Raw genomic sequence first — 13,223 nt, 5'->3', positions numbered from 1 at the left:
ATAGAAAAATCATATGTATACACATACTATACACATACCTATAGTATACACATATAGTAAACATAGTCATCAAATTTAAGATAGTATTACCTACCCTGAGGGTAAAATCAGGGTAGGAATACACAAGAGATTTCAACTGCACTGGTAAAGTTTTAAGCTGTGTGATACATACATGGGCATTTGTTATAGTATTACTTGCACTGTTTTGTACATATTAAATCTTTTATTTCTTTCCATAACTAGAAAGAAAGACCACTATTTGCAGTGTGAAGCAATTAAAGGAGTCCTGTAAGGATTCAGGCATGAAATGATAGTGGCTTACCTACTGCAGTGGCTCTGAGGATGGAGGGAAGAGGACCTACAGGAGAGAGATGCGGAAGGCAAATCACCAGCATTTGGTAGTCAATCAGATGTAGATGTGAGGCAGAGGAAGGAGACAGGTTTTTGCCTGGCCAACTGAATGAATGGTGGTGCCATTTATTGAGATGGGGAAACATAGAAAAATGAGCATGATTTTAAGAGGTGAGAGGAGGATGAATAACAAGTCCAGTTTTTGACAGAGTGACTTTGAATATTTCCAAGAAGCAGTTGAAGCTACAGTCTGGAACTGAGGAATGAGAACTGAGTTAAGGATAGATTGGAGAGCCATCAACAAATAGCTGATGATTGAAACCACAGACTTGGACAAAACTCCAGAGAAAAAGTGGGGAGTAAACCCAGAAGAGAGTTTAGAAGGGAACCTTAGGACAGAAGGGAAGGAAGTCACACAGGAGACAGAAAGAGCAGCCCAAGAAGTAGGAGGAAAAGCATAAGGGCATACGTATCCTGGTAGCTAAGAAAAAGGAGTGTCAGGGAGGTGAGCTTGGTCATTAGTGCCAAATTCTGATGCAAGCTCAGGGAAGGTAAGGACTAAAATGTGGACCATTGGATTTGGCAGCCAGGAAGTCCTTGGTGACTATCACAAGCACTGTTTCCTAGAAAGGTGAGGAAGAAGTCAGACTAAGATAAAATGAAAAGGGCAAAAGGGAAGTAGAGATACCAACTGTGGACTTCTTTTTCAGGAAGTTTGGCTCTAAAGGGAAGGCAAGAGATAAGGAAGGAGCAGGAGGGCGACAGGTTAAGGAAGGATTATTGGTTTGCTTGTATTTTTTCAAGCTGAGATACACAAAAGCATTTATGTATAAATTTATGATCATGAAATTTAAAATATAAAGAAAAAACAAATGTATGAATATATTATTATATAATATATATGGACCTATTCAGGTCTTCAAAATGAAGAAAACACAGCAAGGTTCTCATCAAGACAGCCACCTGGTTACAAACATATTTAAGTCATGTTAACATTTGAGAACTGGTGAAATAAAGCATAAACTGGACAAATTTTAAACCATGAAGCAGAGCATTACAGCAGAAAGATAAATGAATATCAAATGACTACTGTTAGAAAAAAGACCGTACCCAATTCCCTCCTCACCTTCCATCTGATAGTGCAAAAACATTCTTTGGCATTGAATGAAAGAATAATTTTGAGTGTAAATAGATAGAAGAAAATGAAGTTACTATTAAAGCCTTTTTAGATCTCTATGCTATACATTTTCATGAGAAACAGCCATTATTAAATACTTACCAGCTTTGGAGTTTTCAGGATGCTTGTCGGGGTGACATTCCAGGGCCCTGACCTTAAATTCTGCCAGGATTTGTTCAGCCTAAAACAAAAATCAATGTTTAAAATAAGGAATCCAATTTGAATGGAATGAAGGAAGAAGTTGGGTGTCAGTTTTTCCCAAAAAAGCCATGATCACCCAACTTTTTATTTTGATCCCTATATTTGTACTTTGACTTTTTACTCTAAGAAATTATTTTCTCAATAACAAAATTCAGAAGGTATCCAGGACTTCCCTGGTGGCGCAGTGGTTAAGAATCCACCTGCCAATGCAGGGGACACGGGTTTGAGCCCTGGTCCGGGAAGATCCCACATGCCGCAGAGCAACTAAGCCCATGCGCCACAACTACTGAGCCTGCACTCTAGAGCCCGTGAGCCACAACTACTGAGCCCGTGTGCCACAACTACTGAAGCCCACGCACCTAGAGCCCATGCTCCACAGCAAGAGAAGCCACCGCAATGAGAAGCCTGCGCACCGCAATGAAGAGTAGCCCCTGCTCGACGCAACTAGAGAAAGCCCGCGCACAGCAACGAAGACCCAACACAACCAAAAATAAAAATAAATAAATAAAAATAAAATTTAAAATAAAGAAAGTATCCAATAGAAGTTCTTATTCAAATAGTAGTCTGTGATGACAATTTAACTTGCTACTGTATTTAGATGATGGCCCAAGACACCTATGAGTTCAATATATTTAAATGTCAAAAATGGTCAGATAGGTTTATCCTAAGAATATATAAAAGGTGTGTTCACACATCCGAGTTCTTCAAAGGATGCTTAGCCACGAACCATTATTCAAGATGACTGTCCAGGGACTTCCTTGGCATTCCAGTGATTAAGACTCTGAGCTTCCTTTGCAGGGGGCATGGGTTCAATCCCTGGGCGGGGAACTAAGATCCTGCATGCCATGTGGTGTGGCAAAAAAAATTAAATTTAATTAAATTTTAAAAAATCAATTTAAAAAAAGACTATCCAGTTTATAAATTACCCATTATGAAGTTCTTTCTGTCTGCCTTTTGGCCCTTTTCTTTTTTATTAAGAATTTCACAGTTGGGAATTAGGGGATTAGATAAATGTAGTCAAAAGGTACAAACTTCCAGTTATAAAATAAATAAGTATTAGAGATGCAATGTACAACATGATAAATATAATTAACACTACTATATGTTATATATGAAGGGTGTTAAGAAAGTAAATCCTAAGAGTTCTCATCAGAAGGAAAAAAATTTCTATTTCTTTAATTTCATATTTATGTAGATGATGGATGTTCAATAAACTTATTGTGGTAATCATTTCATGATGTATGTAAGTCAAATCATTATGCTGTACACTTCAAACTTATACAGTGCTATATGTCAATTATATCAATAAAATTGGAAGGAAAAATTTTTCACAATTTTAAAAAAAAGGATAAACCTGATAATTTTGTTACCAGTAAACAGTTTGGTTAGAGATTTTGATTGGGAAAACAGAAACTTCAACCCAAACTAAAATGAGGTTTGAGGGCCATTTATGATTTTATTTGATTTCACTCACCCATCTAATCCTTATCATCATGAATTATCAAGACTTGGCTTCATTAATTATAATTGCAATGTCAACAGCAGGATACAACAGTGGTTATGTGGCTCTTGGATTCTGATTACTTTGTTTTAAATCCCAGTTCTACCCGGAGACTTTAGGCAAGTTATGTAATTTCTATGTGCCTAGGTTTCCTCATCTTTATGTTTCATGAATAAGTCGAGCACTCAACACAAAGCCCAATCACAGTAAGAACTCAATAATAGTAGCTATTATCAAGTGTCAGTGGTTAAGTAACTTGAACTCATTTAGCTTATTACTATAAAAGCTGAGTTTTTTGTTAACTAAGCAGATGGAATTCAAATCCAATAATCGTAACCACTGTTTTATGTGGCCGAATTCTTCAGACTTAGGGACCTATTATCAAGTTCTATATTTACTATACATGAATTAATGAAAGCAAATTGCCTCTTGTTTGAGAAATGAATTCTCAAGCAGTTCAGCTCAGTATTGTCATAAGATTCATGGGATAAACATTTTTATCAACTCCACATCATCCTTAATCAATTCTCATAAAAAAAATCTTCACTTTTACAATCAAAGACAGGGGCTTCCCTGGTGGCGCAGTGGTTGAGAATCTGCCTGCCAATGCAGGGGACACGGGTTCGAGCCCTGGTCTGGGAAGATCCCACATGCCGCGGAACAACTAGGCCCGTGAGCCACAACTACTGAGGCTGTGCATCTGGAACCTGTGCTACGCAACAAGAAAGGCCACGATAGTGAGAGGCCCGCGCACCGCGATGAAGGGTGGCCCCCGCTTGCCGCAACTAGAGAAAGCTCTTGCACAGAAACGAAGACCCAACACAGCCAAAAATAAGTAAATAAATACAATCAAAGACAGGCTGTATTAGATATGAGTATGTTTAAAGCCCAGACTGATATCTCTACTATTTTCCGTGTTAAGCATGTACTGGGAAACACTTGGAATAACAGGAAGAGATAGATTTCCTAGTAAGAACTGTAATTAATTATGTTTCCTCTTCCTGGGTGCTCCCTTTACCCCTTAGTCACCATAACCTGCTAATAGAATGAAGAAAATTGAGATTGGGACTTGTTTTTAAATTTTAAATATTAAATATTTTAAAGAATCTAGTAGTAAGCATTTTTTAATTAACAAGTAATTTATGAATACTCACGAACTCTCTTTGAAAAAATTTCTATCCATACAGAATTTTTTTAAAAAAATCTTTACTCCTTTTCCCCTAAGATAACAGAATCCTTCAAGACACATTTTTACACACTTATATACATATTTATGTATATATTTTGGGGGAATTTAATAACACAAATGGATAAAATTATACCTATCTATCAAAGGTAGAAAGTTTGGAGGTTTTGTTGTTTTATTTTTTAATTCCTATCCCATCTTTAAAAATTAAGGATAGTCCATATCTGCCTTTCATTACTTTTCATAGTTTTATTGTCACAAAGTTTATCACAAATCTCCTATGTAGGGCTGGTTCTGGGTAAACTAACCAGTAAAGAGGCTTAGTTTGTCTTGGGCATGTTCTATTTATCTCCTGGGATCACCACCCCACGTGCCTGGTGCCAAGTGTGGCCCATGGACAAGTGAGGCCCTCCATGTCAAGGTCCACTGAATCTTGCCTTCCAGACCCAATGTCCAATGGTCTGGAAAGCTGCCTATCCTATTGGCCAATAAACATACAAAAAAGGTTCAACTTTACTCATAAGTAAATAAATCAAAACATCCATGGGATGATCATGACCAGTGTCAGTGAGGGTGCAAAGAAATGAACTCTCTCATGCTTTCCTGGTGAGGATGTAAATGGTGCAGATTTTCTGGAAATCAATTGGGATATACACATATATAAAAATCCTTGGGAATTCCCTGGCGGTCCAGTGGTTAGGACTCCACGCTTTCACTGCCGAGGGCCCAGGTTCGATCCCTGGTCGGGGAACTAAGATCCCACAAGACAGGTAGCACGGCCAAAAAAATAAATTAAAAAAAAATTTTTTTAATCCTGTAATTTTTTTCATACTCTTTGATTCAACAATTTCAATTCTAGGAATTTGGCTAAGAGGATAATCAGAGGTAGGAAATGGATTTAGTTACAAGAAAGTTCAATGAATTAAAAGTTATACACTTTAGGGCTTCCCTGGTGACGCAGTGGTTAAGAATCCACCTGCCAATGCAGGGGACACAGGTTTGAGCCCTGGTCCGGGAAGATCCCACATGCCGCGGAGCAACTAAGCCCGTGCACCACAACTACTGAACCTGCACTCTAGAGCCGGCGAGCCACAACTACTGAGCCCACGTGCCACAAATACGGAAACCTGTGCACCTAGAGCCCATGCTCTGCAACAAGAGAAGCCACCGCAATGAGAAGCCTGCGCACCGCAACAAAGAGTAGCCCCCGCTTGCCGCAACTAGAGAAAGCCCGCACGCAGCAACAAAGACCCAATGCAGCCAAAAATAAATTAATTCGTTAATTAATTAATTTAATTAAAAAGTTATACATTTTAAACAAAAACCTATGTGCCTAGTAATAGGATATTTGTTAAAGTTAATTGTAATACAGCTATAAGATGGGATATATTGCAGTCATTAAAAAAATCATCTTTTAGTAGAAGACAATAATCAGAGAAATTTTATATAATGCATTCTATGAGAAAAGGTAAGCTACAAAGTGTTATGTATGGTATAAAACCTTAATGTTTTCTCAAAAGGAATTATGTAACATATGTATATGTGTGTATATGTAAAATAAAGATAATGATAATAATAGCTAAGATTTATTGAGACCTACTATGTGCCAGGCACTGTTCTAAGTACTTTATATATAGCATCTCATTTAATTCCCACAGCAACTCTATGAGGTGGGTACTATTACCATTCCCATTTTGCAGATTAGGAAACCAAGGCATAGGAAAGTTAAGTAATTTTCCCAAAGTCACAGAGCTGCTAAGTGGCAAAGCCAGGATTTCAACTCAGACAGTCTGACTCCAAACACATACAAAAATATACATATAAATATTTATACATATACATATATACTTATTATATAATACATAAATACAGCATATATTCACGCATAATTGGCATGCCTATGTCATACTCCCAAACATTAAGCATTTTTCTCTCTGCTCTCTTCATACTCCTCATTTCTTTATTGAACATATATTAATGTTAGAAATTAAATTTTAAAACTTAAAAACTTATCTTTTCCATATCCTAATAGCACAGTATTTTGCTCTGTGCCAGGAAATACTCGTGTGCAATAGGGACTAATTTGATTCCCACTTGAACGGATCTTCTCCAGCTTTTCCCTGGCCACACAAATGCCCTCTGACTCTCCCTCCATGCATTTAAATTTTAACCAAGTAAGATCGTTTCATGCCCCATCCCTTCTCTGAAGTCTTCTCAGATATTCTTTCCTTAATTCCTGTTGCACTTATAAACAGTACCGCACAGCACAGTACTTAGTTGTCCTGGAATTGTTTCCTCTGTATGAGCTTTGATTCTTCGACTGGATGCCAGTTTCCTTACACACTCTCACCATGTCTCACTTTTTTGTTTTGTTCTCCCCCCATCACGTCTAGTACTGGACCAATGCCAAGTGTTGAACGAATACTTGATTATAGACTGACAGATATTCTTCAAATAACATGACTGTAGTGTAATAGGAGCGTTCTGAAAATGTGATTTATTCATTAAAAGAATGCAGTGATTCGTGTGCTGGAAATGTATATGCTACAGAATATGTTGCAGAAAAGACAAGACTCATTTTAATAAGTGGGTTAACATCCATCATTTTGATTTACTTAGTTTGAAACTGGATTTTTCCCACAAAACTCCCGATATTAGTAATATCCTTGAAATAGATTTCATGAGAGATCATCTTACATCATTCTAATGAAATGATAATTAATTAACATGAGCTATAGAAGTGATTTGAGCCATAAAATATACAATGGTAATACTGGGTTAAAATCCATAAAATACAATAACTATCTATTAATCCACAGTGACAAAAATAGTTGAATAAGTAAGTAAATGTGGGAGAAGGGGTAGCTTTTCTTTACAGAAGAATTCCAAGTAATAAATGCAAATGGATGAGGAAAATAGAAAGTCACCATTAGGCAAACACCATAACAGTAACTCTTATAGGCAAGATTCCCTAAAGGATGCTAAAATCAGTGGGTGAATGTTTGAGGAGAAACACTGTGGTCTCAAAGAACTGTCACCAATATATTTGTTAACTACAAAAGGGAAAATAGTAACCTTACACTGCAAAAACCTGGCAGAAGAAAGCTGACAGACACATCTTAACCAAATGATCAACGTTAATAAGACATATCTACATCAGGTACCCCTGAAATGATGCACTGAGAAAGGCACACCATCACTTCTGGGGTGTTCTTTCCAAAAACACATAAACTCACTCTAATCATGGGAAAAGATCAAGCAAACCAAAATTGAGGGACAGTCTACAAAACTCACCACTACTCTTCAAAGTGTCCAGGTCTTGAAAGACAAGGAAGATATGAAAATTTGTCATTTTGGAGGAAAATAAGGGAACCAGACAACCAAGTACAATAAAGGATCCTGGCTTGGATCTTGAAAGAGGAAAAAGGGCATTAGTAGAAAAATTGATGAAATTGGAAGGAGCCCTATACTTTAGATCAGGGGTTGACTAACTCTGGCCCACAGCCCACATCTGGCCCACCACCTGTTTTTAAAATAAAGTTTTATTGGAAGACAACCATGGTCGTTCATTTACATGTTATCTATAGCTACTTTCTCACAATGGCCGAATTGAGTGGTTGTGGCAGAGACCATAAATCCTGCAAAATCTAAAATATTTGCTATTGCAGGATCAGCACCAAGATGACACAAGCAGGGACTTCTGTGGCGGTCCAGCAGTTAAGAATCTGCATTCCCAATGCAGGGGACACGGGTTCGATTCCTGGTCAGGGAACTAAGATCCCGCTTGCCGCACATGCCAAAAAACAAACAAACAAACAAACAAAAGATGAGACAAGCAGGACACCTGGGTTTAAGGAAGTACTCACTCTCAGGTCGCTGCACTTGCAGAAACCCTGAGAGTTAGTGCCTCCTTAAATTTTGCATCATAAGCACTCTGCTTGCCTCACCCTAGTGCTGACCCTGTCTATCTGGTCCTTTACAAAAAATGCTTGATAACCACTGGTTGAGTTAATACTATTGTACCAATGTTAATTTTCTGATTTTGATAATTGTACTACCATAAAATATGATGTTAACATTAAGGAAGCTGGGTGAAGTGCATACAAGAACTCTATTATGTTTGCAACTTTTCTGTAAGCCAAAAATTATTCCAATATAGATGGAACACAGAGGATTTTTAGAGCAGAGAAACTACTCTCTATGATACACTATGATAAGGTGAATAAATGTCATTATACACTTGTCCAAACCCACAGAAAGTACAAACCCAAGAGTGAACCATAATGTAAACTATAGACTTTGGGTGATGATGATGTGTCAATGTAGGTTCATCAGTTGTAACTCTGGTGGGAATGTGGATAATGGGAGAAGCTATGCATCAGTGGAGGGGGCAGGTATATGGGAAACCTCTGTATCTTGCCCCCCATTTTGCTATGAACCTAAAATTGCTCTTCAAAAAATTCTATTAAAAATCATTTCAAAATAAAATATTTTAAAAATAATGTGAATTATAGAATAGAATGGGGACTTCCCTGGTGGTGCAGTGGTTAAGAATCCGCCTGCCAATGCAGGGCACACAGGTTCGAGCCCTGGTCCAGGAAGATCCCACATGCCGCGGAGCAACTAAGCCCGTGCGCCAAAACTACTGAGCCTGTACTCTAGAGCCCGCGAGCTACAACTACTGAAGCCTGCACACCTAGAGCCCGTGCTTCGCAACAAGAGAAGCCACTGCAATGAAAAGCTCGTGCACCACAAGGAAGAGTAGCCCCCTCCTGCAGCAACTAGAGAGAGCCCACACGCAGCAACGAAGACCCAACGCAGCCAAAAATAAATTAATTAATTGATTTTTAAAAAATAGAATAGAATGAATTTATGAAGTTCCAAGTGTACAGTGTTACTGTGAGGCCAAAACAAATCCCTCAACCACGACAACTTACTATATGCCAGGCACCATTCTAAGCACCTTATGTATCATGTCTCATTTAATCCCAACAACACCTCCATGAGGTGGGTACTATTATTATCCCCATTTGCAGATTAGGAAACCCATCCATAGAAAAGTTAAATAATTTTCCCAAGGTCACATAGCCAATAAATGGTTAAGATTTAAACCCAGGTGGTCTGAAGTCAATGAGAAAGAGAACTAGAAAAAAAAATAGGTGTTTCTATTTATTGAGTTTATGCTCAGTTTTCAAGTCCATGAAATCTTGAAATGAAAAGTCTTCTTATTACTACTGAAATGATGACCAGATATTAAAAAATCAATTAAGATCCACACCCAAGAGGATGCCTTACACCACTAGTGTGTGGTATATGCATCAATAAGGACTTCAGAAGATTTCATAGCATGCGTCTATGTAAAATCTGATATAGGGAGAAAAAGCTAACTGATTTGGGCTCAAATTTCAGTAAATGTTTTTGAACAGGGGGTATTTGTTTTCTACTCAACAGCATGGAAATCCTCCCATGGCCTCATATATGTCATTTATTTAATTTCCAACAGACGCTTTAAAGTGTAAGAACTGTATACTAAAGCAAAGAATTATGTGTGTATCTAACTCAATTGTTGTAAGTAGAATCAAAATATCAAGCTGCTTTGAAATTATAACTGCTAAATTGCTCTTGGATAGGAACAGTTCTGGTTAATTTTTTAGAGCATCAGATCAAGGAATATGTGAAGTAAAGAAAATCCATGCAACACAATTTAAGTAAAGGAAATGTCATAGTAATACTCAAAAAAAGGCATTAAAATATTTTTCAGTGAGAAGGATACATATAAAAAGAGGGGAGAGGGGAATTCCCTGGCAGTCCAGTGGTCAGGACTCCGCCCTTCCACTGCAGGGGGCAGGGGTTTGATCCCTGGTCAGGGAACTAAGATCCCGCAAGCCGAGCGGTGTGGCGAAAACAAACAAACAAAAAGGCGGGGCGGGGGGAAGATATATATAAAAAGAATCGACAAAATTGTGACAGGTCATTGCATTTTAAATAAATGACTGTTACCTACACATGCTATGCCATTGACAGAATTAGTAAAATACATCCGGAAGAAGGAGTGTCGAGACAATGCTTTTATTCTCCTTTTAATATATGCTACGGTATACACAGAGTATGACTGTAACTGGTAACCACAAAATGAAACTGTTATAAACATAAATAAACAACAGGATCATTTTTTTTAGTCTATTCAAGACTAATCTCTCTTTGTAGAAAGATTGAAAAGACAATAACATAACTACAAAAGACTGACTAAAGGGTCAAGAGATTTATTAAGGGGATATTACAACCTTTACTTTATAACCTAGCATAACAATATTTTTTATAAATCCGAATCGTGAAACTTTTCAAATTAAATTATGTTCCTTTGATTCAAATAGTTCATTCAAAAATTATTTGGCAAGAGTATAATCCAAACTATGAATAACACATAATAAGCTTTCTCAGTTGCTATAAGTGTGTTTAACTACAAGGTACCTAAGATAATTTCCTCAGGGTGACGAAATTAGAGAGAATCCTTTGTGTCCAATATTATTCTATTCTCCAAACAAAACGAAGTACATTTTATTACTTAACTCCAGCCTTATGAAACAAAGATGAATAGAAAAATAATTTGCTTTAAAATATTTTAATATTAATAGCTATATTTTAGTAATAAAATAAAATAAATATTTTAATACTTGTTATATAAATATAAAATAATACGAATATATTTAATAATATAATTGAAATATATTTCATATTCATCTCAATATTTAAAATATTAAAAAACGGTAAATAAATGAAATGTTTAACAATAAGAGAATAACCAATTGTGGTACAATAGTAAAATGAAATATGCAATCATTAACATATATATGAAGAATCTTTAGTAGCCTGGAGAAATCCTTGTTAAAATGTTAATGGATAAAAAGCGAACTTGTCTTCAAAAATACATATATAGGAAAAAGCCTGGTGATTAATATACCAAACATTAATAGTGTTACCCTTGGGAGGTAGAATTATAAATGAGCTTTCCATAATTTAAAAAACTTTTACAACCTTTATAATTATCTACGGGGACCTTTAAAAACATTGTTCCATTATAGATCAAGTGAACAATTACAGAGTTTTCACACATTTTGTTTCAGAAGCCAGACTTTAAAGAAGTAATTCCTCTCACACAATTTGAAGTATTAACATAAAAGGATGTTTCTTGGTTTATATAATTTAACTGCTCACATAAAACTACATATTTTAATAAAACATTTTAAAATCACTAATTACTAGAAAATTACATCTCATCTCAATTACAGTGTAAATTACCATAATAAAGATATAGCTTATGTATACTATGAAACACTGCCAATAGCAATTACAATTAAATTTCAAATATGTATTTTTTAGTATATTTGAAATAGAGTCTATGGCCATGTGCCAGAATACACATATTCAATCAGAAGCTTCCATAAAACTGAAAAAGGACACTATTCAAATAAAGACCCAGCACATATTTAAGTCCTTAACTTTCTCTGAGCCAAAAGTGCTTTAAAATAATACAAGATTAGATTTTTAGGCGGCGTAAGTTCCCAATTAAAACCTTAAATAAAAACTTGAAATACTGTTGTGAAAAAGAACGGCATTATTCACTTCCTTACCGAAGACAGTTCATCACATCCCAGTAACGTGTAGTAATCTTCAGTATCTTCCAACCTGTAATTCAGTATCGCGTCCATTTAGATTACTAAATCAGCTTTTCTTCCCTCTGAAACAAGAGGCACAATGAACTGCGAATTAACAGGAAAAGCCTTATGAGGTCTGGTTTACAGCTGCGCGTTCCAAACGACAATAACTAGATTTAAGTCTGGCCACAGTCAACACACCAGATGTCATCCTAGACCTTTGTAAACTCTACCTTTCATTGGCTGTTTGTACAAGAGAAAAGAATAGCCCACGAGCAGAACTGTTGCAGTGCTGCCTGGGATCTGTAGTTTGAATTTATGTAAGCGACGTAGATGAACCATTCCTTTCATGAGTTGACAAGGACTGTCCATTTTTACACACTCCCCAAATTGGCCATCTTTTCATCTCCTATATATTTTTATCTTTTTCCATTTTTTTTAAGGGATAGAAAAAAAAATTGAAGCATTATGGTAAAATCTTAGGATTTGTTAAATATGAGTAGTAGGCGCTTTTCTGAGTGTTTAGAGTATTTCATAAGTTTTAAAATAGTTTAAGAGTAGAAAGAAATAGACTAAGAAAGCAAATTTGTATTCATTTGACAATCTATTCATTCAATAAATATTTATTGAGGACCTATTTTATGCTCAGCACAATTGTAGAAAAAGGTGTGGTGAATAAGTCTCTGTTTTTAGGGAGCTTACATTCTGACAGAGGGAGGCAGACAAAACACATGCAAACAAAGAGGATTATTTAAAATAGTGATTTGTGCCACAAAGGAAATAAAATATGCCAGTGAGAAGGAGAACTGTGTGATGACTGGGGTCTGATCACTGTGCCATTTCTCCTGGCTGGCTCTCCCCACACTCAGGAGTGTGTCTGGCCTAGGGTGGGTCCAGGGTGCCTGTATTTCAGCTCACTGTGTCCCTAAGAAATGCAGGATTTAGAGAAGAAAGTGAGTGGTCAGGGATACATTTTAACTGCCTTAACCCTTTAAATGCCTCCATAAACTATCGCCTTAAAAAAATACTTTTTCGCATCATCAGAAAATCTACAGACAACAAATGCTGGAGAGGGTGTGGAGAAAAGGGAACCCTTTTGCACTGTTGGTCGGAATGTAAATTGATACAGCTACTATGGAGAACAGTATGGAG

At 36.6% G+C, this 13,223-nt stretch overlaps 1 protein-coding gene and 1 pseudogene across 2 annotated transcripts in view; one reads left to right on the top strand and one right to left on the bottom strand.

Annotated features, from left to right (window-relative positions):
- Window positions 1-13,223, top strand: part of LOC309642895 (large ribosomal subunit protein eL21 pseudogene) — a 528,492-nt pseudogene that overhangs the window by 336,800 nt on the left and 178,469 nt on the right. The window lies entirely within an intron of this gene.
- DNAJC12 (DnaJ heat shock protein family (Hsp40) member C12) overlaps window positions 1-13,223 on the bottom strand; it is a 36,661-nt gene that overhangs the window by 20,952 nt on the left and 2,486 nt on the right. The window contains exons 2-3 of the mRNA XM_082424669.1: window positions 12,048-13,086; window positions 1,631-1,709 (exon numbers count right to left, since the gene is read on the bottom strand). Coding sequence (XP_082280795.1) covers window positions 1,631-1,709; window positions 12,048-12,125 — 157 coding nt within the window. The 5' untranslated portion in view covers window positions 12,126-13,086. The remainder of the gene's footprint in view (window positions 1-1,630; window positions 1,710-12,047; window positions 13,087-13,223) is intronic.

This window comes from Balaenoptera physalus, assembly GCF_965194825.1.
Source record: "Balaenoptera physalus genome assembly, chromosome: 14".
Lineage (NCBI taxonomy): Eukaryota > Metazoa > Chordata > Mammalia > Artiodactyla > Balaenopteridae > Balaenoptera > Balaenoptera physalus.
The sequence above is the reverse complement of the archived record's forward strand: the minus strand, read 5'-3'. Positions and strand labels throughout refer to the sequence as shown.